The sequence below is a fragment of the Chelon labrosus genome (genome assembly GCF_963514085.1).
Source record: "Chelon labrosus genome assembly, chromosome: 2".
NCBI lineage: Eukaryota > Metazoa > Chordata > Actinopteri > Mugiliformes > Mugilidae > Chelon > Chelon labrosus.
In genome coordinates, this window is record NC_140338.1 from 20,632,115 (window position 1) to 20,659,877 (window position 27,763).

General features: G+C 43.0%; 1 protein-coding gene across 6 annotated transcripts; it reads right to left on the bottom strand.

Moving 5' to 3' along the window:
- On the bottom strand, window positions 1–26,810 carry rbm47 (RNA binding motif protein 47). 6 transcript variants are annotated; one of them, XM_084558705.1, is made up of 8 exons: window positions 26,636–26,810; window positions 25,929–26,098; window positions 5,191–6,058; window positions 4,769–5,099; window positions 4,351–4,374; window positions 3,659–3,868; window positions 1,882–2,072; window positions 1–1,437 (listed from the first exon to the last, which is right to left on the bottom strand). In XM_084558705.1, the coding sequence occupies exons 3-8, from the start codon at window positions 6,025–6,027 to the stop codon at window positions 1,186–1,188; spliced, it is 1,845 nt and encodes a 614-aa protein (XP_084414831.1). In that variant the 5' UTR covers window positions 6,028–6,058; window positions 25,929–26,098; window positions 26,636–26,810; the 3' UTR covers window positions 1–1,185. The 6 variants fall into 6 exon arrangements, with proteins under 6 accessions (XP_084414831.1, XP_084414833.1, XP_084414830.1 ...); XM_084558707.1 differs by having other exon boundaries at window positions 3,659–3,865; window positions 26,629–26,810; XM_084558704.1 differs by having other exon boundaries at window positions 26,629–26,810.
- Between the last annotated feature and the right edge of the window lie 953 nt (window positions 26,811–27,763).

A 27,763-nucleotide genomic window follows, 5' to 3' on the forward strand; every position in this document is an offset into this window, starting at 1 on the left:
TTGTTTTTGTTTTTTTTGTTTTTTTTTTTGTTTTTTTTTGGTTAGCATTAGCATAATGTAGGAGCTGTTCCAGTGACAGTGCTCCAGTCCATATAGAAAAGATGTCTCTCATTTCTGTCCATATTTGTTCACCTTACAAGAGTCAAACAATTCAAACACAATAATAAAAACATACATAAATGAGAAAAAAAAACAACCTAATATCTATTCAGTCTTAGTCCCCTGTCAGCGCTGTTTCTTAGGATGGGAAACATCTCCATGCACATGATGTTTGCCAGGCTTGTTGGCCACCATTTAAAAAGTGTTCCAGGTTTACTTCTCAATCATTTCTTCCCCGGGGGATTCTGTCACAATTACAATATTTATCTGGCATCATGTCAGCTTAAAGTGGAGACAGGAAAAACACAAGCAAACTAAATACAGGCGAATAAACGCACCTCAGACACCTAAGACACCTAAGACCTTCATTTAAAACGACCAAAAAAACACAATAAAACTAGTTATACCAAAAAAAAGTACCAAACAGGCATGTTCAAAGCATACACTTCAACCAGCATGGACGGACAGCATCACCTACAGCATTTAGCACGGGCTAGAATACTATATTTTAATGAAAAAATAAAAATAAAAATACTAAAACAACATTAGTATATCCACACACACCTGTGCTCAGTGGTATTCTCATTTATCAGTAGTTCCTGTTGTACTTCCTTTCAAATGATTTTTTCTTTCTTTTCTGTTTTTTTACACTCTAGACATAGTGTAAAGGTCTATCTTTCCTGTGTCAGAGAAAATAAAAGGAGAGACCTACGCTGAACAGATCCTTAAATATATATCTTCTCTTCATGAATACTTGAACGTACCTTCGGTGGTCCCGTTGCCATAGCAACAAGGCAGTTGGGGTCAGAGAGTAAAAAAGTGAGAGACTGTGTTATTGTGCTATTGTGAGTCACGGTTATAGTTGTTACAATATTCAATAGAAAACCTAATTATGAACAGAGTGTGGTCACCTTGGCTCCAGATGAGATACGAGCTGGTATCACTTTATCACTGGCTGTGCACTTAATGTTTGCTACAAATTCCTCTAGAGCTTCAAGAGACGTTTCTATATCATGGGACAGACACTGCTGAGATGTCATTTTCAGCCACAGGCATGATAACGTCGCCAGTGTCTGAGCCTCTCAATCAGTATGTCTGGTAGACATCGTGGATGGGCAGCTGGAAGGCTGTGGCGGGGAAGGCCTGTGGCACAGCGTAGCCGGCGTAGCCTCCGTACGCCGCAGCCGCCACGGCCGCGTTTTTCTGCAGAGCCGCCAGAGCTGCCGTGTTGGCCGCGTAGTTTGGGATGGGGACGTACCCGGCTCCATACAGGCCACCGGCTGTTGGGATGCGCTGTACGTTATGAGCCATGGCATAGACGGGAGTGATTGGACGGCCCTGGGAGAAAGTGAAGTTAGACAAAACAGTTAATCTACTAAGTGTACACTGAGCACATTTGTTGAGTCAGAACACTCAGTTGGGATTTGGTTTTACGTCCTTTAAGTCCAACAGCTGTTCTTTCGTAATGTGTCTGGTGTCATATAGAAAGAGTAGACTATAAACTAAACGAAGCCAGACGAAGTAAACCAAATGTGCCAGTTTGAATTTTTGCTATTCAAGTGTAAACTTTCATAATCCCAGAAGGAACCGCTCTGAAAAAGCCCAAATCAGTGCAAAATCACTATTTGTTTAAACTCTACAGAAGGTTTAGTGTAACATTTATTCCACTAATTCTGCATAATACCAAAACCAAACATTATCTTACACACACACACACACACACAAAGAAATAACCATGTGTGGCGCTGGACTTCATTCAAAAAATATTTCTGTAAAACTCACCTGGAAGGGTGGAGGGGTAGAGACAGTAGGCAGGACGGTGCCAGCAGCCGTTGCGGAGGTGTGTTCGGCGTGTTGCATGGCCAGAGGGTTCATGAGATGTTCCACTGTGTGCACCTTCCCCTCCTCCATCAGCTTGGCTGTGGGAGCGGGGCTGAACACTGGGTACTGCCCGCCCAGAGTCGGCAATGCCACTGCACATGGAGAGACGCAAGTATGAAAGCTTGGATAACAGACAGGGCCACAGACGACAGACTACAGCTAGAGGTGAAAGAGTTGAAACGTTGAGCCTACACGGGAAGCGACAAGACGGGAAAACCATGCATTCACCCATGCTCAAACACACACCATTGTACTTAGAAGGTAATCTGTGGAAAGAGCACGCAAAGAGGTGGTAAAGGATTCAATTTAGGCAAGAAGGAAAAAAACAAGTTACACAAATTGGCATTGGGGTGTGATTCGGATTATGATGGTGCTCAACTGTGGATTAACCCCAGTGCTCCAACATGCGCACCCACACACACACACACACACACAGACACACACACACACACACACACACACACAACATCAGTCATTGTTTCAGATGGACAAAAGTCTTTTTAATCTGGTGGTGATCCTGTGATTGCACACAGACTGAGGCCGAGCTCCAGATTGGGGTCAAATTATTCCCGAAGAAATATCAGTAAGTCCACTTTACAAAAGGACTTGACTTTTGCGGCGATAGGTAGTTAAATAGTTGAAAGTTAATGATTACGTTGACAAAACAATTACGTTGAAAGTTAATGATTATGTTGACAAAACAATTACGTTTAGCAAATTTAGTTACAAAGTTCAAGACTGAAGAGTAATGCCAGTGTTTTTCATTTTTATATGCGGCTGTACTTTCCAAAATAGTTTCTGTTTTCTTTTTGCACTTGCATTTCCTTCTACTTACTGCCAAGAAAGACAGTAAAGAAATGGAATTTCTCACCAGGAAATGATCCTTTAAAACCACCCACCTTGTAAGTTTGCTGACACACCCTACTCAGCTCAACAGTCACTGTAGACAGCTACATTAACTCTTCATAACACTGGTATTATCCTTCAAGTGATCAGATTAAAATGAACACATTCATCTTCAGTTTGTGCTCTTGAGTTTGCATTTCATCTCCATTCTTGACTGACATTGCCAAACTATAGCCGCTGCTCCTGCATTGAATCTTGCATGCTGTGGATAGATTAAGTCAGTATTTTGTCAAATACCTATTTTTTTTTTCATTCATAATTTGTCAGCTCTGACTAAGATTAAAAGACGAGGTGCAATCAGCCATCTTTCCAAAGTCAAAGTTGGAGTTGAGCGCACTGTAAAATGCTGTTGTGTAAGTATCTGTAATCACGTTCGGATAGATAACAGCTCTGCATGGGAAAAACACAAGCTACATAATTAATTTTAGTAATTGTGAATAAAACAAGAGACAGAAACCAATGCAGGCCATTGTGTTAATTTTACACAGCACTGTTTTCACTCTGAGCACAATCAGAAAGACAAATTTTGGATGGGAAAGAAGAAGGAAAGTCTGAGGAATAAAATATAGCAGTTACTTTCTGGTCATGTTGGAAAGGGCAAATATTTATTCTTTGCTATAAGTCCTTTTGCACATGACCATCCAGCAACAACTATAACAACTCAGAGAAAGGTCCTCAAACCACACAGGAGAGAGAAATTTGTGGGCCAGAAGGTTTAGTAAAGGCTTTTTTGATGGGCGTGGACATGGATGGATATGTCTATCTCACTGACTTGTGCCAGGTTTGATGCCAACTGGGTTGACGGAAGCAGCAAGCTCCAGACTGTTCATCAGCTCATAGGGCTTTTCGGGCTGCTTGGTCTTGCCCTCGTGGTAGCGGCTGTAGATGCCACGACCGGCAGAGTAACCTCCGAGGTACGACCCCCGTGGTCCAGGGGTACGATTACCTGAAGCAGCACGACCACGACCTCGCACAGTACCTGCTTGAAATACAATATGACGACAGGGGTTGTGGTTTAGGACTTGGGCAGCAAGGGGCAGCTTTTGTAGGGCAACAAGATTTTATGACCTCTTTAAAAGTTCCTCTCAAGATACTTGAACTTGCGTAGAGGACTCATTTAGCTTTAATTTTCGTCAACGTTCTGGTGATAAAGAACAGTGGCTACTGGAAATCTACCCGAAATATTTGCTCAGGATTTTATTTTTAGTTCTTTGGGTCAAGTTTGTCTTCATTCCTGAGCACTGCTCTGACTCTAAGAGTAGAGGCAGTCATGTAAGTTCATTGGACTGTGGAATGGTATTCAGTTTGTAACGTTGTTGTGAGCTCTGTGATATCCCAGCATGAAATGGGAGGTGACAGCACAGCAGGAAAAGGATGGTGTTAGAAAACATATAGTTTGTCACATGACAAGAAAGCTCATTGTTCATTGAAGGAATAAGTAGAAATGAGGATGTGAGAGATTACCATTGTTCTGTATCATTGGGGATCCTTTGGAGAGAAAACCAAAACACAATGATTGAAAGTCAAATAGATTTTCCTGCTATCACCCAAGACCATATTTAATCAATCATTGAAGACAATGGGATTAGCATTCATTGGTCCATCAGCTTGGTTTTTCTTTGCCTTTTAACAATACATCTCTGATTTTAAGCCACAAACCATCATTAAGGCTTTTCAAAACTATTATCAAGTGAAATTCTTGTCATCAGAGATTACGTCATTATTTTCATCGTTGTCAGGAACATATGTAATCATAATTGGCATGACTGAGTGTGTACTGTCTGCTGCAACCAACATTTAACAAAAGTTGTTGGCTTTAAGAGAAACTCTGGCTTTTTAAGCTGATCATTACCAATACGAAAGAAAAAAAAATATTTCTAACCTTTAACGAAGTAGTCCCTGTTGGGTCCAACGAGGGTGCTGTAGGGATAACCATAGTAAGCCAATGTGTAGGGATCACACTGGTAAACGTAGTTCTGTGGAGTCGCCTCTGGAGTGGCGGTAGCTCCTCCCTTTGAGGCCTTCTGGCGTGAGTACTGCTCTTTGTCAACTGGCTTGGCAAGAGTCACCTCGATGCAGGACCCTTCTACCTCTGTGCCGTTGAGGTGGTCCATAGCCAGAACAGCGTCGTCCCGGGAGGTAAAATGGACAAATGCGTAATCACGGATTTTCTTCACACGCTCTACACATCCAGGGTTCCACTGACTGAAAACCTGGTTGACAGAGAAAAAATGTTTTTGTACTCAAACATCATGAATACTGAATCCTGTAAGTTAAACACTCAACCATGCAGTTTCGTCCTACCTGTCTTATTGTCTCCTCGCTGGTCTCCATCATTAGATTCCTGACATAGAGGATCTTCACCGTTTCCATCACATCTTCATCTACATCAATCTCTGGCTCAGCCCAGTCCACCGCGATCTGGTGGCCCCACAGCTGAATGCGTCCAGGCATCAGCTTCCTGCGAGCCATGGCGGCCGCACGATGTGACTCGTACTCTACGAAGGCAAAGCCGCGGTTCTTCATCTTATCTGCAGCACTGGCATAAACTATCACATCTAATACCCCTTCTGTCACCTTGGAGACCTCCTCCAGGATCTCCTCACGCTTCTTGGTCTTGGGAATACCACCAATGAAAAGGCGGCAGTTGTCCACGGAGGAGCATACCCCAAGCAGTCGCCCAGGCCGCACCTCATAATTATTGAGCTCCCGCACGGCCCTCTTGGCCTCGTGTTTCTCTGTGTACATCACAAATGCGTACCCTCGGTTTTTCCCATCAAAGTCCATCATCAGGCGCATCTCATAGATGCGTCCAACGGACTCAAACACTGGCACCAGCTCATCCTCATAAACGTCCCGTGGGATCTTGCCGACAAAGATTTCACAGCCTCGAGGAGGAGAAGCACCGTTCCAACCTGGAGGGGGGCCGTATTTACGCTGACCATTTTCCTGGACCATAGTGTAGCCAGTACGCTCCATCAGGGACACCAGTGCAGCCTCATTGGGAGCACCTGCAACACCCTCAGGCATGTTGATCTGTCCATGGAGAGAGTGGTGGGAGGCACCAGAAGGTTTGCAGGGTTTGGAGGGGGCTGCGTTATTGCTCATGGTCGAGGAGGAAGCAGGATCTTCGGCTGTCATTCTGACAAAACCATCCAATCAGATCTGGGGCCTGAAGATGTGAAAGAGACAAAGGTTTATTAAATTATGCTAAACTATATCAACATTAGCTGCTGTACGAAATAAATAAAGGAAGAAAACAGGATAATGATCGGGCGACACAGTTTAAACAACAGAAGGCCATGAAGTGCTTTTAAAGGGGAGCAAACTGAGTAGCAATGCAGTTACATGCATGCGATATTGTGACCTAACAAACCAACCAAGCCACATTATGTGACACGCACAGTGGAAACACAGCATCAATAAATCCCTAGGGCGTCTTCACCTATCAGTGATTTTACAACCTTGTTTTTTTGAGTCTCTCAGATCCCTTGCTGACCTCTGACCCCTATCAGAGAGAATGAATGGCTGTAAACACTGAATACTGCAGCTCAAAGTTCACTGAGTACAACTGGGTCACATGCTCCATGTGTGTGTGCCTGTGTTGTGCATATGTGTATATGTCAGAAATAAGTTGGAGTTAAGCTCTTTGAGGAATTCTGTATAAAATAAGACCCCATACTGTGACAAAAATCTGTGCGCATTTATTTTTCTTCCACACGAACTTGTTGCACAAACACACATTCAGCACAAGATGGTGTCGGACTTTAAACCTCCTTATCAATATGAATGTTATACAGTGTGTGGGTGCAGCTTTTAGTGTGTGTGTGTGTGTGTGCCTTCTCATTAAGGGGAGCAGGCCTAAAAGAGGAACAGAGAACAATCAGAAATCCGCTTCCCCGGCATAAACCTCTTACTCACTCGTGTTATTTTCGAACACAGCTAGCATTCAGAACGGAAAAATCCATGGCGCTTTAAATCCCCAAATCTCCACACTGCGCACAGCACTTCGGGTCAAACGAAATCTTGTGTGAACAAATAAAAAATAATCAACCTCTCACAAGTCGTTTGAGTGTGTGCTTGTGTTTTTTTGTGTTATGACGCGGCCTGGACTGCAACGGAGACAGGTAAGGCAGCCAACAAAGGTAAAACACTACAAAGCCATGAAACCATGGTAACGTGCACACTCCTTTGACCTGACCCAACATCCCACTCTCCCACACACATACACACAAACACACACCGGTTCACTTGCTAAATCGCCCAAGGCTGGAGGGCTTAGAATGACCGCAAATTAACTCACAGAGGAAGAAAAACTACACAAATATTAGTCGGCATGAGCAGAAAAACACACAAAGACGAATTTAAATGCTAAATCACTGGTTGATTAGCTTAAGGTCAAAACAGGGAGAAAAACAAATGTGAGGAAACACAGGACGCTGTTTCCTCTCCTATCTTTGGCAGGTGGGCCGCTGCATGTTGACACAGGTCAAGATGACATTATAAGGACACAGTTTTTTTTTTTTGTGTAAACATATTAAAAACAACTACTACGCATGCAGAGGCGCGTTCTGATTCAGCTCAGGGAGGATGCCGTTTCCTTGGCTCCACAAAAATACATTTCTCTCTCTGCTTCGGCAGCCTGACGTGCCCTCCCTCTGTTATTTGTGTCGTGTGAAGTGCTAACATGACTCCATCTCTTATCAGCCTTATCTCAGCAGACTGATGACAAAGGGAGGACAGTATACGCTTTGGGAGTTCTGCTGGGTGATAAAATGAAGCCATGCAACGGCGTGAGGTCGGCACTCTGCGTAACGCGCTGAAGTCAGGGTGACACAAAAAAAAGTCCTTTTTCAGGAGATGTTTTTTGTGTGTCTAACCTTCATGTGTAGTGTGGGGGAGCCTGCTTCCTGCTTTTGACCACTTGGAGATATTCCTAACTTCCTCAGTGCTGACGCTGTCAGAAGCGAAGCGAAACTCAGTTGGTCTACAATCTCTCTTCCTTTGCGTATTATCAAAAGTATTCAGTCAGCAAGTATGTGGGATCTTTAGAAAGCAAAATCCATGTCTAAAATATAAAGATAACGACAGGCGACGAAAGGAGCAGAAAGAGCAAACTGAGGAAATATGAAGTGACAAAAAAAACAAAACTTGTGATCTCCAGCTCTTAGAAAGCTCTAATTTCATACGTGCTTGCGATCATGTGTGAGTTAGAGAGAGAGAGAGAGAGAGAGAGGAGGAAACCTGCAGCAGAAACAGGTAGATAATTAACCGTGGTGAACACAAATCACAGCATTTATTCACAAAGAGCATAAAGATTTACAGATAATGTCTCAGCCCCTAAAACAAAAGGTTACAACCACAGAGGTGTGATTCTTATGTTCTTATTCTAACCTCTTTGCTGCAGCGTAGCAGGATCAGTTAACATTGTTCGGTTAAACATGATCTACACAGACAATAAGAGCTCAGGCATGAAGTTCACCTGGTCAAAGGTTACGAACCCAGAAGGAGGCGACCGCAGGTTAAGCAAGTGGAGGAAGAGCAAAGCGTTTGATTGGGTAACCGAGCCAACCTGCTGCGTCGAAGTTTTCCAGTTACTGCTGTCTAGATTGCCCATTACATTATGTTTATGATTGATAGAAGCACCTGATTCCCTGCGTATTAACAGCGTGTTACTGGGGACCGAATGGTTTTTATGAGCGGGGTGAAAAAGCTTTTATGGGCTTCCTCCGGATCAAATCGTAAACACGGATTGCTGCTGGAAAATTCCATGTTTTTGCATGAAAAAGCTAATGAGCCATGCCATTATTTAAGTCTAGTTCCTCACAGGTAGCAAGCGGAAGAACATTTTATCTGTCGTGTCACGCACCTGACATTAAATCAACACTGCTGCTGAGCTTTGTCTTCTCAGGAAAAATGCTCAGCGTTTGTAAGCCGACCAACCTCCCTTTGGCTCCCAATTTATTACAGATTATGGAGCAACAGTAAGGAACAATGCATCTCTCAGTTAGCTGTTCTATCCTGAGTGACAGTGATCCAGAGGACCGCCGAAAAGAGGCCTAAGGGAGCCGCCATCTTAGCTGTTTGCACACACATGGGCACGTGCAAGCAATTGATTCACAGTGTCCGCAGAGCAGCCCCTGACAACGGGGTCGCAAGGCAGAAGAAAAGGATCAGTGATATGCCAACGCTTGAATAAGAAGCTATGCTGCTCTTTTTACACATAACACACACCAACATAGATAACAGCAGGTGGGTCCTACATGAATCAGACATATAAAGACAGGTTTAAAGGAAGTTATACATACGTTTAAGCCTTGATTCAAATCTGACACAGATTCATAGACATGACTACTACAAACAGCAGTTGAAAGAAAGTTGTCATTCAAGGACACAGATTCCCCACATACCCAGAGAGAGCTAGAAAGAGAAGGAAGTGAGACTAACACAGAGGAGAGATCTTAAGAGCAGCTATCCCAGCAGAGGGACGGAAAAGAGAAGAGGAAGCAGAAGCAGAGAGTGGTCAGATAGCAGGATAGCTACCCCTGTTGCTTCACAGCGCTCCGCTGCTTGGCCGCCTGCTCTGGGAGTGTTAGTCCACCTCCATGAGAGACAGGTACAGCAGGGCACTGAGCGCAGAGTCCAGCCTCCTCCACGCACGCACACATACACACACACACACACACACACACACACGCATGCAAACACACACACACTCTGAGCCAATGCTGCAAGCATGAGAGCAGATGAGGGTGGAGCTAAAGCAGGTAGCTGTGTGAGTAGTGCGTGAGGGTGTCTACGTGGATCCCAGTCTTACTTTTTTCTACTAAAAAGTAACAAACATGTAAATTACAATTGTAATAAATGACATTTGTGTTTTTTGTGCTTTGCTTGAGTGTATAGTTTTTTGTAACTAGGCTAACATAGTAGGAGGTGCTGTACTTTAACTGCTTTAATCTGATGGCTGTCAGATTTTTACATATAAAACTGAGATTAGCCTACATATTTGGGGGTTTTCATTGAGTGAAACAAGGAAACACAGAGTCTAGTTTCAGGTGTGCCGTTTGCAGTTTTACTAATTTTAAATAAAATCATCACTGATGATTTAGCACGTGTAGCTTTTGAGGGGCCTGGTCCTTAGTTTGGCAACCATGACACCAAAATACCTTACATTATATATACTTTTTAAAATACCCTGCCTTGCTCTACCTCAGCTGTAAAATAATAATTATAATTTAATATACCTTTGCACAAATAAAAACAAGAAAATGTTTTGTTTATTTTTGAAAAAAATGATGATGTGTATTAATGACTAATTTTCCTTTTACATTAATCCACTGGTCTATTTACCGACATAAACCCCAACGATATACACACACACTATAAAAGTTACTGTTGCTTAAATGTACAAATCTGAACTTTTCACAAAAAAAGATAAGGAAGGTGATGTTTAAAGGCAGAGAGGTGTATGATGGGAAATGCAGTTTAATGATTTTCAAGCATTTTTCTGCTTAGAGTTGCAGAAACGGGGAAAAGGGCAGGAAACGCTCTAACTGGGTTTTGAAAACTTCCTCAGTGAAAAGACATTTGGAAATTCTGACTCGGGGGTTAACCACTAGGGTGATTTATGTCATGTCAGCACAAGACAATGTGTGTAAGTGTGAGTGTATTCGGGCATCCGTGTGTGTTTTTTGTACATAACAACGGCGAACATGTTCCTAGCACAGCTTAACTTGAGCAAACAACACACACCTCCCTGGGCAGTCAAGAGAGCAGATAGGGATACGAGAGAGAGAGAGAGAGAGAGAGAGAGAGTGAGAGAGCACGAGAGAGAAAAGCAGCAGATGCCACTTACTTTTAGAGCGTTTCTGTCTGAAAACCACCCTGTACAATCACAAAAGAGGGAGCGAGGGAAAGCAAGAGTGAGAGAGAAATGAAAGTGAGCACTGAGTTTCAGCTGCTATTGAAACCATCCCCACTCCTTAACGACTGAGTAAACATGCAAGAAGAAAGTCTACTTAGCATAAAGGTCAGAGAATGATGGATAGATGAAAAACAATAGATTAAAGAACAAATGATAGAGAGCCAAACATGGGCTGTGACCCCTTTGATTTGTTTGTAATTATAATGCCAAAGAATTCCCCCGACACTGGGAAGGTGACTGACTGCATCGATAGATTTCACACGTGAAACCGTGCGTGTGTGTGTTAAATCATTTAGCATGAAAGTGAGAAAGAGGGTCAGTGAAATTAAGGGGCTCCTTCTGAATCAAAGATTAACTGTCGGTCATTAGCAGGAGCCAATCAGAGGGCTCAGGTGTTCTGGTGACCGCACAGCAACACCGTCTGCCCACCAGGTCAACGGTTAACCGCTAAACCCTGCAAGAGAGACTCGAGAGATGGACCTGAAGGAAAACATTGACTGTCTCTTGTCCCTTTAATCATTGGACATGTTCACTAATTCATTGCTCAGGCATTGTTCATGTCAGATAAACCTATGCATACAGGTTAAATACATGTGAAAGAAAAAGGGCAGGCAGATCTTATATGTTTTCTGATTGTCAGCAAATCTCATGGAAAGACAAAAAACAAATGTGTTAGTCTTCCTGTTTGTGGCCCTTAACCTGAATTGCTTTTAAATCTTTTAAATCTTTTCCTTTTTAAAAATGCAAGGACATATTTCTAATTTTCATTTAACAATTAGAAAATGTTACTGAAACAGATTAAAAATGGGCTACAGTGCCCACGTTCATCGTAATGAAGTAACATATACACCACCCTACAACAACAGCACAGAGGACTGGAATGACCATTTATCCTTTAAAGCCGCTATAGACGGATAGTATCTGTTATTATGGGTAAATACACGCAATGAATCGGAGACAGGAGTCCTATACATGACACTGTGTCACTGCCGTTGACATTGTGTTCAAGCTGTAACGCAGTTAACTAGAAGAACTGAACCATAAATAATCACAGAGAGTGGAGGGAGTAGATAGCGCTTCTTAGACTTTGTTGGATATCTCTGATAAGCTTCTTGCTTATTAAGGCCAGGGACACACACACACATATATATATATACTGGAATCTGTTACAAAGGCAAAACAATTGATTAACAATGAATAAACTCAGCAATAAAGCAGCGCTGGTAATCAGTATCTCGGCCAGAGAGGCTGTATGACAGATTATTACAAGTTATCCATTTAAGTAAATGAGTAGCGCGTCACAAGACCAGAAGTCCTGCTGTTTATTTCTGCAGAGTGATACGACCTGTAGGAGTACACCACCACCACACTGCTCAGGCCACACTGTGTTTTCCTGGAAGCCGTACCTTCCAGTCAGACACAGAAACTGCTTCAGGAATGTAAGAAAGAAAGAGCTTCCTGTTGTGATTTCTCACATCTCCAGCAGCTTCAGATAACTCAGACAACTTTACTATCTTATGGGGGACTTGGTCACGTTATTTTGAGGATGAAGTAATTTGAGGTGGTGAAGAGACGCAAATGTGACGTCTACTTTGCGCTGGTTGCAGAAAAGAAAAACTTGACGAAAGGGAAGTGAGCCCTGCGGTTGACCTCTCGGGACACATGATGTCCTCGTGTAGCAGTTCATGCAGCTCAACTGTCAGCGTGCTGACAGAATGAAAAAAAAATAAAAATAATAATCTATTCAACACCTAATCTACACAACATTTTCCCAAATCAGTGCCCCCCTCATTTTTGCCCCTGCCTCTGTTCTCTGTTCCCTGCTTCCCTTCGCTTTTCTTCTCCTTTTTCCTCCTCCCATCCATGTACCTGTCACCCTCATTCCTCTGGTTCACCCAAGCTCAAAGACGAGCTGCAGGGAGGGGGAGGAAGGATGTTGAAGGAGAAACAAGCAGTGGGGGAAGAAATCACGAAAAGAGGAGGCAGTGAGTGTGTGAGTGTGTGTGTGCGGTGGTCGTGGTGAGTCTGAAGAGGAAAAGACCAGATGGAGAGGAGTGAGAGAGGCTAACGAAAAGACTGAGGAGGGGGACCAAATGTTCAGGCCTCCCTCAGTGCTAGAAAGCCCTTCAAAGTGAAAATGGCCTGAAGAATTTCAGGTCAGACGGAGTGCGTAAGTGACCTCCTCCAGCCCACACCAACCTCTCCACAGAGGGGTGATTCCAGTTCATTTACTCTAGAGAGCCCCCCTACCTACGGGACCTTCACATTTCTCTCAAATGCCACTCAAAACACCACAATTTGACCAAACACAAGAATATGAAACACCTGTGTCATAACAGTCTATTTTCAGTTCAGATTTTCTTTCAGTGACATTTAACCTTTGCTATTTAGCCTGACAGCAAAGCATGATAGTTCAGGAAGGTCAGCTGCAACCAGACGTTGTCGCTCAGGTCCCCTCATACAGCGACATACTAATCAGAAGAGCCGCTTTAGCTTTAGCGCTAGCTGAAAGGGGCTTTGCTTCCTTAGCTAAACACATTCCTCGGGCTAATCAGCTAGCCTGCTCAAGGCCACGGCAGACATTGTTTCAAACAATTACATCTGACGTTGACAGTGTCACACTCGTGATAAAGGCTTTAGTGGCCCTCCTTCAAAGCTTGTGAATCTGAGGACACATTGACAAGTTTTAAGTGACCTGGGGACGTTTGACAGAGTCTTTCACGTTCACATTTGCCACACAGACGTACAAACGAGACAACCTTCACACACACTTGGGCCCACCCTGTCGACAAACACAGCTAAGCTAAGTCAGACTCCAGCCACTTATGTCAATATGAACACATTTTGCTTAAATGATAACAAAAGGAGGACAGAGTCGTAAATAAACTGCTTATACTGTTACTTATTATTGTATTTGTGGCACCGAATGTGACGTCAATGATCAAATGTACACACAAAAACAAACACTGGGGTAAAAGTCCACGCATTATATGACGAAGAACCCGGAAGTCTTGAGGAAACAATACCAGCTTCTCGGTTTAGTCACTGAAGCATTTTTTTTTAATCCCCCACCCTAAACACACACACACACACACTCACACATACAGTGCCAAGCTACTCCACTGGTTCCTCTGGTTTCAGTGTAAGGACATCTTGATCTTCATTCCAATCACTGATTGGTTTAAGTGCCTTTGTTCTATTTTTTCCAATCAGATTATAAAGTGGTGAAACAGGCAGGTCTGGTAAACTGTAACTCTCACCACATACAGCAATGTGGTGAATTTCCTTAATCACAAGAGGAAAAAAAGATGTAAAGATGTTCACAGAGAGTGCTGAATTCATCTTTCACCTGACAGTTTGAAAAGTTTTGCTGGAAAATTAAACTTTGCTTGACTAACCAGTAGGGATTTATTTTTTTCTTAAATCAATGTGCTGCTGAACATAAAGACAACATATATATATTTTTCAGTAAAAAGATCTTTAGAAAGACAGAAAGCGTTGCCAGTAACACTTTACCTGTATCCCAAACTCAGGAGCGCAGATATCGATGATCGGGAGACGCAGGCGATGTGTTTTGCTTTAGCTGGCAACTTTTCTCACTCACACTTGTCTAAAACTCCCTCCGTCCATTCACACTCCCTCGCCGTTGACAGGCTGCCACAGTAAGACAGTCTCCTTGCCTGTCTGTGTCTGGTTGTTTGAGTGCAGTGGTAAGCAAAGGTGGTTTTAGTGTTTACTCATTCTCAATGGCCAGAAGAGAGAGGTGGGGCCTCTCAGTACAGGTAACCCCCCACCTTCTCCTTCAATCTCTCTCTCCTTCACCAGATAAGGAATCAAGACAAAAGGGAAAAGGTAAAAGGATAAAAGGGCAGAGGGTGTGACGTGCATTGATGATTGACAACAATCTGGGTAAAGCTTGCGTGGGAGCGCAGTTAAACTCATTACTAATTTAAATATAAAGAAAAATCAGTGTTGGCATTATATAAAAAAAACCCACAACAAATTATGATAGAAAAACTTTATTTTTTTCTCCAAATGCCAGCCTGTCTCTCTGAGAGCACAGCATGACCATAAACTATCCACCACATTATCGTCAAAGCGACCGACAAAAGTTTTTAACACAAACTGAGAGCCATGTTATGGCTTTGTGTGTTTACAGTCATCCTACTGAATGCTAATATCTGCATGGTAAGCTCACAATGTTAAAGTGCAGACGTTTAGCAGGTTAATGATTACCGTTTATCATTATTGTTTAACATGTGGTTTAAGTACTTGATGGTTATGGGGTTATGAAATGTTTAGGACTATTTCTTAACTAACGGACAGATTATGGTATATCTCGACAACAGCCATGTCTTTAGAACGGTTAAGAATATTTCCCGGACATTTATATACAAGAGGTTACACTTATTTATGAATGTACGGGAAAACATAGGTGTTAAACCATAAAAAAAAAGGTTATCAAATGTGTATCTGTGACACTGTAAATGAAAAGAGATTACTGACACACTAATCGGTCCTGGCCTAGATTTGGCAGATTTCTTTGATTGGCTGTTCACGATCACGACAAGAGAAGTGATAAAGATCACATCAAAACATTCAAATACACAAATATGTTCACAACTACAAGATCATCTAGAATGAATGAAGTCCAGACCAAGCAGTCAGCGTGATCTGGGAGATTAATGGAGGTGTAGCTCTTCCTAGCTTCCTAGCTATTCAGGTTTTCCCTTTTCAACCGGCTGGTGTGGAGAGTTACTTCCTCTCACGCAGATGCAAAACATACGCTCACTTACCAGTTCATTAGCTACACTAGTGAAAACAAATGTATTGAAATATAACAGTCCTGCACTAAATTCTGTCTTCATGGAGATTATGGTATTAAACATTGGTTTCAAGTAACTGATCAAGAGCTGTTGATTCAACCGCTTTAATTCTAGCGGCAGCGGTTTGTTGTGCTATTCAGTTGTAATGACGCACGTTTCTATTATATTTTTTGTCTGTGGACTATGCGAAATAACAGAAGCATATTTGTGTTTCATTCAATGCAGTTTAACTTTACCACAAACATCCTCCACAAGGACCACAGAGTTGAATGGCCACCTTTCTTTCTCTGTTTCAACATGAACTGAACGTCATTAAAGGGTGATTTAGTGCAGGATTGTTATATTGGGCTAAATTTGTTTCACTTGTGTACTTAATGAACTGGCAGGTGAAATAGCATGTGCTTGTCGGCCTACTGGCTGCAGTTTTTGATCAAGTGCAGTTCGTTGTTGGTAGTTTTCGATGTCACTATGTTGTGTTGGGCCTTAAGGCCTGAGGCATGTTTGAATAAAGTGGCTTTTTCAGTATAGGTTGGAAAGCCAAAGCCAAAAGGAAAGCCATAAATAGATAGATGCATACTCTATTTACCCCAAATTGGGAAATTTCACTGTTGCAGCGGCAATGTACAGACTCTCTCCATAGGACATTAATGGGCGTCTGACAATAAGTACCATGGATTAGTTGGAGCTTAATTTTTTTTCATTTTGTATTAAACTGAAAGTCACTTTGGTGGCGACACACCAAAATACATTAAAGATAAAGTGAATGCAAACCAGAATAAAGCCGACACATTCCAGAAATATATGCCAGAAACACACAGAGGGTCAGAGAGAATAGGAAGGACACCTCATTGAATACGTACCTGTAAAGAGAACGGGGCCTACACTTCAACTCAAGTGTGTGTGTGGGGGTGTGTGTGCTATTGCTATTGTACAAGTGACACATTAACCAATGACTCTGTTAATGAAGGACACGCAATCACTGATTCTCACCTTTTCGGCAGCACACAGTGCGTAACCGGTTCAAAGTTTACCTATCTATTCTTTCTACAGCGGGGTGTAAAAAGGTTGGAGTGAAGGCCACAGGGAGCCATAAACTTATTTTAAAGGATGGAGATAGCTGATGCAAACGCCAAGATGACTTTATGGCTGGCATACTGTATCACACACACACACACACACAAACGCGCCGAGACTAGTTTATTTGTACAGAGAAATCTCACGTACAATGTATGGCCTTCATGAGCTCAGATTATCAGTGCTACTGAACAACTACACACTAGATATAGCAGCTATAAGAGCAGTGGTTATTAATTATTAACAGTTGTGTTTATATGTGCTATAAGATGAGTTGTATTCAGTGATAAATATAACTAAATATGCTTATAACTACTTTATAGTGTGTTATAAACAATTTAATGATTATATAATTCTTGTAAATGCTAAATAAGGGAACTTGTATATTTTGATCAGAGATTTAAAGTAAGATTTCCCTTACTCCTCCCACAGGTGTAGCACAGAGAACCTGTCATCATGAAAAGTAAAGACAATAACGACAAAAAGAAGAATTTTTGAATACAGTATGCGTCCACTGGTCTGTTCTATGGATGTCATTTCTGTATTATTCCAATCATTTTGATCATAATTATAGTTAAAATCCCTGAACTTGCATATTTCCTGTTCAAATACAGGGATCAAGTGGCTCGTGGTTATCTCTGTGTCTGTCACCAATATAATGTTTGTACACATTTTTATCCTATATCCTGACCCTCCATAGGCTATGTATGTCATGTGTGTAGCACACAGTACTCAGTCTTGCTAATCTGACATAATACCGCACTGAAAAAGTGTCTCACGGAGGACAGAGTTCTGTTTTTCTCCGACTGACTCCCAAAAATGCAAGATTGAATATCTAAGGTTAAAAAAATTCTCAAAACTGGACTTTAAGTCGAAACAGGAAGTGGTAAATACAGTACTAGAAGACCTTTAGTTGAACAGTCTGTTGTTTCGACTCGGCTCGCAACATTAAGTGGAGACTCACGACAGAGTTACAGAAATCAGGGTTTATTTCATTAAAAAGAAAAGCAAAAAGGCGGCAGGCCCTTTATTCACGTCTTCTCAGGTGTGGCTGGTAATTAAGCAAGTGAGTATTAATGAGTATGATTTATGGATAATTCACGCTCTCACTCTCTTTCTCGGAGAATCTAGAATCTAAAAACTCAATCCAGCAAAAGAGATAACAATACAGTAAGAAATGGAGTCATGAGGTATGTTTCACGTCAGACGTTAAACGTCATGCAGTGAACACAGCAGAATGCGGGCTGACGATGGTTATCAGCTCAGTGAGGAAGAGACACGGAGGAACCAGCCCTGCAGGTCGGATGTGAACCGTAAGAAGTTGCACACAAACAGCTTTGCAACGGTCACTGTGGACAGACTGTGGGCAGTCTGCTGTGTCTACGTCTGCTGTCTTGTTGCCATTTATACTGGAAGTAACAGATGCACATACTCAACACATTCACTCACATACAGTATCTCAATAGACTGAAGGGCCAGTTGAAGGGAGGTTTACAGATTGTAGCTGCGCTGGCTGGAAGGCATTCAACGTGAGAATACAGAGCCGTAAATTACAGAAATAACTGTTTAATTGGGACCATGTTTTATTTTTATTTGTTTATTTACATTGTTCAGTAATATGATATTTTTTTAAATATCATATTACTAATTTATTAATTTTGAAGTTTTAGTTCACAATTGATGATCTAATGTATAATTCTTCTGTTTCTGTGAAACCTCTGCAGGTCTTTCACAATAGATCCAACCTTCAGTGCGATACCCATGATATATGTATGAGCACCAAGTTTTTAAACATGTGATATCCTACAAGAGTCATTTTTAGTCTCATTGCAGGATCATTGTTTGAAACGATGTCAGCAACAATGGTACTGACCGTACTGCATTTCTCGTAAACTCTAACCTCTGTGCTACCGTTGATGGAAACATAAGCACTACAGAACTGTCCTGACATGTGTGTCACCACCGTTCGCCAGGTGAGACAGCCGGAGGGCCTAAACAGAAATGTTTCTTATGAAAATACCACAAGCAGACAAAAGTCACAGCGTCAGCAGTGGTTCAGTTATGAGCATCTGCAGCAGCAGTCACATTACGTCTGGGACTTCTGGAGTTTAACCACTTTTGTCTCTGTCTATTTGTCAGTATGAGGAAGCCCTTTAATATCCCCAATTATCTCTTTGTCTCCTTCCACTGAACCCATCTAAAGTAGTAGCTCTAAAGATTATTGTCAGAAAACGTCTTTGTTCACTGAAACAAAAAAACAACAGCAAGAAAACGACGAGGAGAACGAGGAGAATCCAACGAAAACCTTTTTGCCTTCCGATGTAACGAAAGATCTTTGTTCAGATCAGCTTCACGTGTTCATGTGTTATCTTTCATGTCTCAGAACATGTCTCATACCCGCACCAAAACTAAAACTGTTACTAAAATGGAAACTAAACCAATCAACCTGAGCAAAACTGGATTTAACAGTTAGATTTAACTAACAAACAAGTTAAAACTAATTAAGAAACACAGACTATAAATGCCCGGCCCCTCAGATTTTGCTTTATTATGTAGATTTTTAGCAGCTACATTATAGGGCCAGTATAAAATAAAAAAATAAAAATTGTGGAGTGCAAGCATGGAAAGAAATGACTCAAAAATGGATCAGAACAGTTTGATTTTCAACCTCAACCTCAGTGTCCCAACCGAGAAGGCAAACCCCACTGAGCGTCACACACCCGTGTGCATGCAAAACCTGTGCAAAGCTGAAATCCTCAGACAGTAAAAATACACTGGAGCCAACAGGGAAATGTCTGGCTGTGTACTGTTGTAGCACTTCCTCATTCAAAGAGTCACCTCACATCCTGCTGCTCTCGTCAACCAATCCCAGCGTCCCTCCTATGATTTACAAAATGATTCAGCACTAAAAGAGAGCCTTTCTGCCCTCTTTGCCACACACACACACACACGCACACGCACACGTACACAGGATCCGAAAGCAAAGTCCTATTTTTTTCTTCCTTCCATTGTGATGAAAGAAGTTTCCCCTTTTGCCTAGAATGTAGTCAGCTGACACTCTAGTCATGTGTCTTGTCGCTAACCAGCGGCGGGGCAGCAGTAGCGTGTGTTTAGGTGCTACAGTCACTGCCAAGGTCAGCGAGGCAAGGGCGAGGAGCGCGAGGGGGAGAGAGTTATGAGGAAAAGATTTGCAGGACCTCAACCATTTGAGGACAGCACAGAGAAAGAAGCAGAGAGTCATGGCTATGACTGTTAACCACACTGCAGTCACTTATTACTTGGCCTATAACCAGTAACCGCTGTAACGTCAGCGTGGATGACTGTCCTCTCTCCCAACACTGAGAAACAACACTAACTATCATGTGATGGGGTGTAAGCAAAGATCTTGCCAAGATCTGAGCACATCTCTGGGCACAATTGTCCGGGCCTCATTTTTTATTTTTTTTTATCTGTTTTGCATTGTTGCATTATTTTTACATCTAATATGCCATCTTCACACACCACATATCCGGTATAGCAACGCTATGTAAGTCCCTTGGAAATGAAAGCAAAAGGGAACACTGATGTTTTACTGTCTTACAGCACAGTGGACGGTTGTAGCAGACCTTTCCGGTTTTATTTGCTCACTTGTCTGATCGTGTGTCCTCCTTTTCCTCCCCTACAGTGGATTTTGAAGTGGCAACTTTGATGATTTTAACATAACAGTGAGCTCGAGACAAATGCATTGCCGTGTTTATGAATTAACATTGTTGTGAATTGACAGTGGAAACATTCCTGGAAGAAACTTTGCATGAAGTCACTGCCGATGTAATCTAATAGATATCCAAATGTGAATGCAGAACGCTAAGTCATCATCAGATAATAGCTGGCAGTTTCTGAGACTGCTGCTAATGCAAATTGAGCATTTCCCACTGTTGCAGCTTCACACAAAAGAACGTGATTGGTGAAACATGAGTTAAGATTATTATTATGAAACAATCACAGCAAATGCAGCGTGGCCTACTGCCACAGTGAGCTGCTAGATGAGGAGCTGCAGGCTGCACACCCCTAACTGCTCACCATGGTAACTCCTTTCGCTACAGGTAACGTTTGAACCTCGTCACACAAGTGAAGAAAGTGTAACACAGTGACGACCATCTGTCCACCTCACTTTTGAGAAGGGCCTTTTCAATACACTTTGCTTTTTGATATTATATTGACTCTGGTCCGAAATCAGCAACAGTCACCGTCTAATTTTGCGACATTTTACAAGAAACCTAAAATCATTTCCTTTTCAGAGGCTGCATTTTATGAATTAACTATTGGAACAAATGGATGCAGTACAGTCACAGCTTTTGACTGATAACTGTCTCTGCTGCATGCTTAACGCAGGATTATTAGTTAGCGTGCAATGCATGTCTTGCTTAGTCACTGTGACAGTCGAAACACCTTCATCAACATCCAGGTATGTCCTCTGTGTATCTGCACGTTTTAGCATCAATTCCTGGAAAGACAAAATGTTCTCTGTTGCTCCTGCACACACACACACACACACACACCACAAATAGGTAAAGTGAGAAGGGAAAGTAAAACAGCCAGATAAGGGCTGAATGAAAAGCTGGTGAAATTCAGCGCTGGACAACTCAAGCTAACGCCCCTAAAGACAGATCCCTAAACACACAATAGCTAAACTGCTAAACAGTGTCACGCACACTGCACCGAAACAGGGGCTTAATGAAAAAAAAAAAAAAAGAATCGTAATGAGAAAATTAAACGGTGTGAAATCAACCTGTTCACCTGCTCCTGTACTGAAACTACTCACAAAACAAAGAAGAGGTAGTGTGGGAACGTAGCAGAGAGGGAAGATGTGGGGAGGACAGAGGAGAGAGAGAGGGATGAACCTGATTGTCCTCACAGGAACGTGTAAGTGTAGCTGCCTTGTGTCAGTTTTGTGAATGGGTTCACAGTCGGACCCGTGGAACATTCCATTCTGGCACAACGTGGGGGTCATTGTGTGTTTGTTTGTATTTTCTCATGTTATGGGGACATTAATCTGCTTACACAGTCCCACTGTGGTGACCCGTCTCCCTTCTGACGCCAAGTCACCAAAACATAAATGATTACAATTAGTACATAGATACGGTTTAAGACGGATAAGAAGCATGGTTTCCAGGACTTGTAAGTTACTATAACGTCCTCTGGAGCGATGGAAACACAACCATATGTGTGTGTGTGTTTCTAATTATGAGATCCAGTGAAGAACAGTGTGTAGTTTCTGTCCCCAAAAACCCACTCGCATACACACACACACACGTACATCTCAACACCATCCACATTTGCCTGCCTACACTGCAAGAATCAAATCAACCTCTACACACACACCGACACACACACACACACACAATCCTTGCCTTTTGGCCTGCCGTCCAGACAACTAGCCCATTGTGCGTGGCAGCAGGTATGCAGAGAAGAGTCTATTCGAGAACAGGCAACAGGATGCTCAGCGGCTACGTGTACGTGTGTGAAAAAGCAAAAGGATACGTTCACTCTTTTCAAGTCTGCAACTTAAAAGTTCAGTCTCTGCAGTTGTTTCGAACTGGCCTTGAAAAAACTGATGCAAAAATGTACGCAAATTAGATTTAATTTCCCACCGCTTATATCAAAATCACATTAGAAAGGAACTCTTCAATGCCAGCGTCCACAAGAGCCACAATTAAGGCGACTGGAGACTGTAATTGTTGTCCTGGGTGTCCTTTAACATGCCTCTGCCCTCCCTCATTTAACCTGAAAGGACGCGAGAGGTGGATTAAGAAACTAGCAGTGAAATGAAGCATGATAACAGCATTAGCGCAGGAGCAGGTTGGAGGACAGAGGAGGGAGGAGAGCTGGATAGGAGGAAGGGATGAAGGAGTTCAGCGGTGTCACCACACTGGGGGGTGAAGAGGTCAGAGGTCGAACAGCAGAAGGCAGGGGACTAAGGAAAATGGGGAGGGGGGGGAGTGTTGATCCAGCCTTCACAGTGAGTGGATGTCACCTGTTTACACACTCAACAGTCCTGCCACGTTCTGAGAAGAAAGACAGTTGCACAATGGCCTCATCTAACACTTTTTCTCAATGAAATCAATCTGCAGTTATGGTTTAATTAGTCCAGTCTCTGATATATCTCTACAATATAATAAACCAGAACGGTGTTTGTACGGTCAAAGGATCAAATGATGTAACAACTGTTTACAAGGAGGTTTGTACAGTCAGATTGTGCTAAATGTACTAACTACTTTCCTAGTATGTTATAACTGGAAACGTTCTGCCTTCTGTAAAGTTTCTCCACTTATGAGTGGGTGGTGGATGAACGCTTTGGAGGATCAGACATCAAAGCTGACATCCTGAGTCCTGCACGTGGTCAGGTTTAGGCAACAGTCGCGCTTCTTGGCAAGTTCCTGGTGTCAGTTAAATGTTGAGCAAACAGACGCATCATTACCCACGCTTCGAATCTCTGCAGACCTCCATCAGTCATGAAATGTCTAATCATGCCTTGGCTGCTGAAAGAGCACGATACTGTAGGTTCGCTAAAGATGCTGTCAGCAGCTAGCAGAAAAGTTTGTCACGCTTGATTCAATTAACTCAGACAGCGTGTTTTTACTGTTGCAGGCCTGTTGTACATAAACACGACCATTTAATGACGCTCTATAGAGGAGGTAAACTATAAACGGACAAATTATAAACTGTAAATCAACTTGGGTTTTACCGGTTGTGTGGTTGGTTAAAGGCAGAAGTGATGTGCTGGTGTGCTGAAGGAGGAGGTTGGGGTTGAGTTTTGGTCAACAAAGCATGCGACTTTGAAATGGCCGCTAAAGGAGATGTGTTCTTGTCTGTTACACAAGCAAAAGACAACTTAATGTGACAATGATAAAGTCACAGATGGACGAGGGCTGGATGGATGGGTCATCAAAACACTGGATTTTAATATGGGCGTTGTATTAAACCAGAAAACTGTGTGTCATCATCTGTAAGCATTGTGACAAAAAGGCCTTATTTTACCAAAATTAAAATAGTTAGCGGACCTGTCTCCCAGACTTAATTCGAAATCAACTTCCTTCTCCAGTGTTTCCACCTTGCTACCTATTTTCAACCCTTATTTTTCATTTTTCTTGAAGTGCTTCATCCAAAGTGTTGTAGGTGCAAACGAAGAATAAAAAAAAATAAAATAAAATCCCAAATATTTTACTGCAGTGTAACTCAACACCGGGCCCCTCCACTTCCACCTGTATGTGCTACCCTAATTTCCACCTGTTTCAACTTCCCTTCCCGTCTCACTGCGGCTCAGTGTTTGGCCCGGTCAGAGGGGAGTTAGAGAGGGAGGCGGGCGGGGGGCTGATAGTGGAAGAATGTGGCCATTGTGTTCTCCAGGTATGTGTGTGTTTGTGACAAACAGAGAGAAAGGGAGAGAGGAGAGTGAGGCTGATCAGATCTTGTTACAGGTGTTTCATAAACAACACAATAGCGCTAACAGGTTCCCCTCTCTCTCTCTCTCTCTCTCTCTCTCCCCTGCTTTGGATTTCTGCTTCACTGTTGGTAGATTAGTCTTATGGCTTTGTCACACACACACACACTAGACACAATCTGTGCTTCCCCATCATGAGCATGAGCTGTTCACGTGACAGTCATGTGACGCGACCACATACTACATGTGTACAGTTCATGCAGCTTACACCGTTTCTCTTCCTTATGTTTGAGGTTTGCTGAATAACAATTTAGCCTCCTGATTTTTTAAAGGCAAAGCAAAGCAAAGGCAAATTTTATTTTTCTTCCTGTTGCCTTTTGTAGTCCCGTCTTCCTGAAACTGGAGAGGGCCCAAACAAGGTCACGCTAGGAGAAAAGTCTAGATACAAGTTCGTGGCTTAGATGACTGTCTGCTCCTTTTTGCAAACATGGAATGTGATACAGAGAGTCGCGAGATAAGTATCGTTCTGAGAAACGGCTGAACTTACTTGCACAATCAGAAATGAAGCTACTGTTCCCGACATACGCACAGAATAACTGCCATACTTTCACTGTTGAACTGGTCTCTATTTTTGCTTTTGCTTTTGCACAAGGCAGGGCAAAGAAACGATGTGTCATCACTTCATCAGGTCCGACCAGCATGTCAACGCTCACACCTTTTACACACCTTTCTTGTGTGTACAGTACCGGCTAAAAAACCTGTCGTCCGCTTAGGTGGAGGACAACCTTAGTGGAACATTAACCGAAACCTAGCCGCAACATTTGATAGCTTACATTATGCACTACATTTGTCCGCAAAAAGGAAGGTAGATTACCACAATGTGTAAACTGATTCATGTCCTCACAACAGGAGTAATACAGGCACACACACTCACGGATGAATATCCTACAGGTGTCAGTGGATGCACCTCCCTGTCCTCCATCGTCACGAGTGGTTGTCAGGAAACAGAAAGTTAGTAAGTGAAACGTTTCGTTTTCACACAAACTGCAGCACAATTAGCTAAATTCAACTTAGCCCGCAGGAAGATTAATTATTATTTCATATCAAGTCATGTTTGTTATGTCCATATTGTCTCAAAACGTATTTTCTCCTTAATTTTAGTTTTTAGTTGAACGTTCCTTTAAACCAGCTATTACCATGAATAACCTGCAGTTTGAGGCCTCAATTAGAGCACACATCTTGTCACTCATAACCATCTAACTTGTAATTTGCAAAACACTGACAGTTGTATTCTAATAATCTCATAAATGGTTCAAGACAAAAAGTTGAGTTGGATGTGAACTCGTGCACATAAGGTGTAAGTGCACACACTCACACACGCTATACGCTCACTAAATCTGGTTTGTACAACAGGACACCCAAGGCTGACTGGCGCCCTGCTCGACCAGTTTCTGAAACACACACACACACACGCGAGACGAGTAGACTAGACACCGAGTGAACACACACACACAGACACACACGTCCCCACACAAATAAACATCCAGTCCTCGTCCCATAACCTTGCAGTGAAGGTTACAGCAGTCAGCTGGGTCAGTGTGAATGCCGGACCAGCTGAAGAAATGTCCTTCCAGATACCCACTGTGTTTGCCTGTGTGTGTGCGTGCTCTCCAAACTTCCAGGTGAGAAAACACGGCATCGTCTACCCACACAGCATAACTGTCACAGACTAACACCGAAGTGAGAAAAACGTACGGAAAGGAAAGAAAAAGAGACAAACGGTGAGATCTGAGCCAACCTGTGGGATGATGGGACGTGTAGTCGTGCTGTCGCTGTAGGTTCTTCTGCCACCATTCAAACGCAACGATCCGGCGTGTCACTTTCTCATCTTCCTTTGCTCTTCCTCTCCACCTTTGTGTTTCTCCTGTCAGTTTCTCTCCGACCTCTTGTTCGCTGTCAAGGCGCCACCTGTCTCCAATGACAGGTCCCCCCCAAAACACAATCAGAAGAGATCTCAGACACCTCTAACAACAACGCCGCACACACACACACACACACACCCACAGTGAGAGAGGACAAGTCAGAGTTTCTCTTCTCCTTTTGGTGTTTTTTGGATTCTGACTCAGATCCTCTCTGTTTGTCCTCTCCTCTGCTCCAGTCACGACAGCGATTGTAGACGTAACAGCAGGAGACAGGATAGGAGGGGGGGAGCGCACAAGGTCTCAAAGTGGAGGAGAGAGGAGAGAGCAGGAGGTGGCGGAGTTGAAGAAACGAGCTAGAGAGAGGGAGAGAGAGAGAGAGAAAGAGGGAGGGAGAGATGGAGGGAGGAAGGGCAGTGGTAATTAGTGAGTCTGTACCTGACTCTCACTGACATAAGCCCCACATTCCTCAGAACCGAGAAGGGGGAGAGAGACGAGGGAAGGAGGGGAGAAAAGTTCTGAGCACACACACCAACGCGCTAATCATCCCAACAGAGGCAAAAAATCTATCTTCCTTACAGCCCACCATAGCTGACGAGGCACTCGGGTCAAGGTAGCATGGTGTCAAGTGGAGGCGCTGCTGCCGATGCTGGATCTCCTCAGTCCGTCACCTAAAGGCTCCAAGCGCTTTTCTCGCAAGTTTTCAGTTTCCTCTAATTTCTCTTTTTATTTGACAGAACCTCCCTCTGTCTCCACCTCACTGTTCGTTTCGCTCTCTCTCTTTCTGTTTCTGTCTCGGTGTGTGTATGGTGTACACAGTGCCTGTGCCTGAAACTCACCAAACCTGAATCCGACTGCCCAAACCCCCAACACACCTCCTCCCTCCTCCCTCCCTCCCTCCCTCCCTCCTTTCTATCATTCCGGATGGGAAATGCTATCCTTCTGTTGCCCTGTCCAATCTGTGTGTGTGTGTGTTGCCCTTGCAAACAGCCAGACCTGAATCAAAGCAGCCAGAGCAACATTCCTCTAAAAGAGTTTCCTGCACACCTAGTCCAGAAAAAATAACAACAATAACCCCTCACACATTACACGATCAGTCGCATCTCCCCGCTTGCTTATTACCGATGATCACATGCACACACCGACCTGAGCTCATTCACAAATATATACAGCCCTGAGGTCACGATGACGTGCTGTCTTTATGCTACACGGTGCTGACTCCTTTGACGTACGAGCTGCAGATCCCTCTGTAATGACAGCTTTAAGTGATAACCACACTCTCAGATTTCCCGAGTTCAACTGTCAGCGTGAGCCTGACTCACTGACAGCTGGGAGGCGAAATCTATAAACAAGAAACTTTACTGCTGTAAAGCTGAACTGAAAGTGGAGATATTTTGAATGATACAGGTTGAACACAGTCCTTCTTTCCCTACCCACCTACACTCTTTATTCTCTTTCCTTTCCGACAATATAGTACTTGTTTGATCATGTAGCTCAGTTTCACCACCCCAGTCCTCCAGTGTTTCACCTCTCATTCAGCTTTGTGTGTGTGTGTGTGTGTGTGCGTGTGTCTGTGTGTGTGTGTGTTTGCTTACCTGAATTCCTTGGAGAGTTTGGCGAGTGGGCGGGACCGAGCACTTCCTGCTTCCTGATCTCAGGTGCGTGGTGAGCACAACGTCTTTGTGACAGCTCGTTGTCATGGAGACAGAGAGAG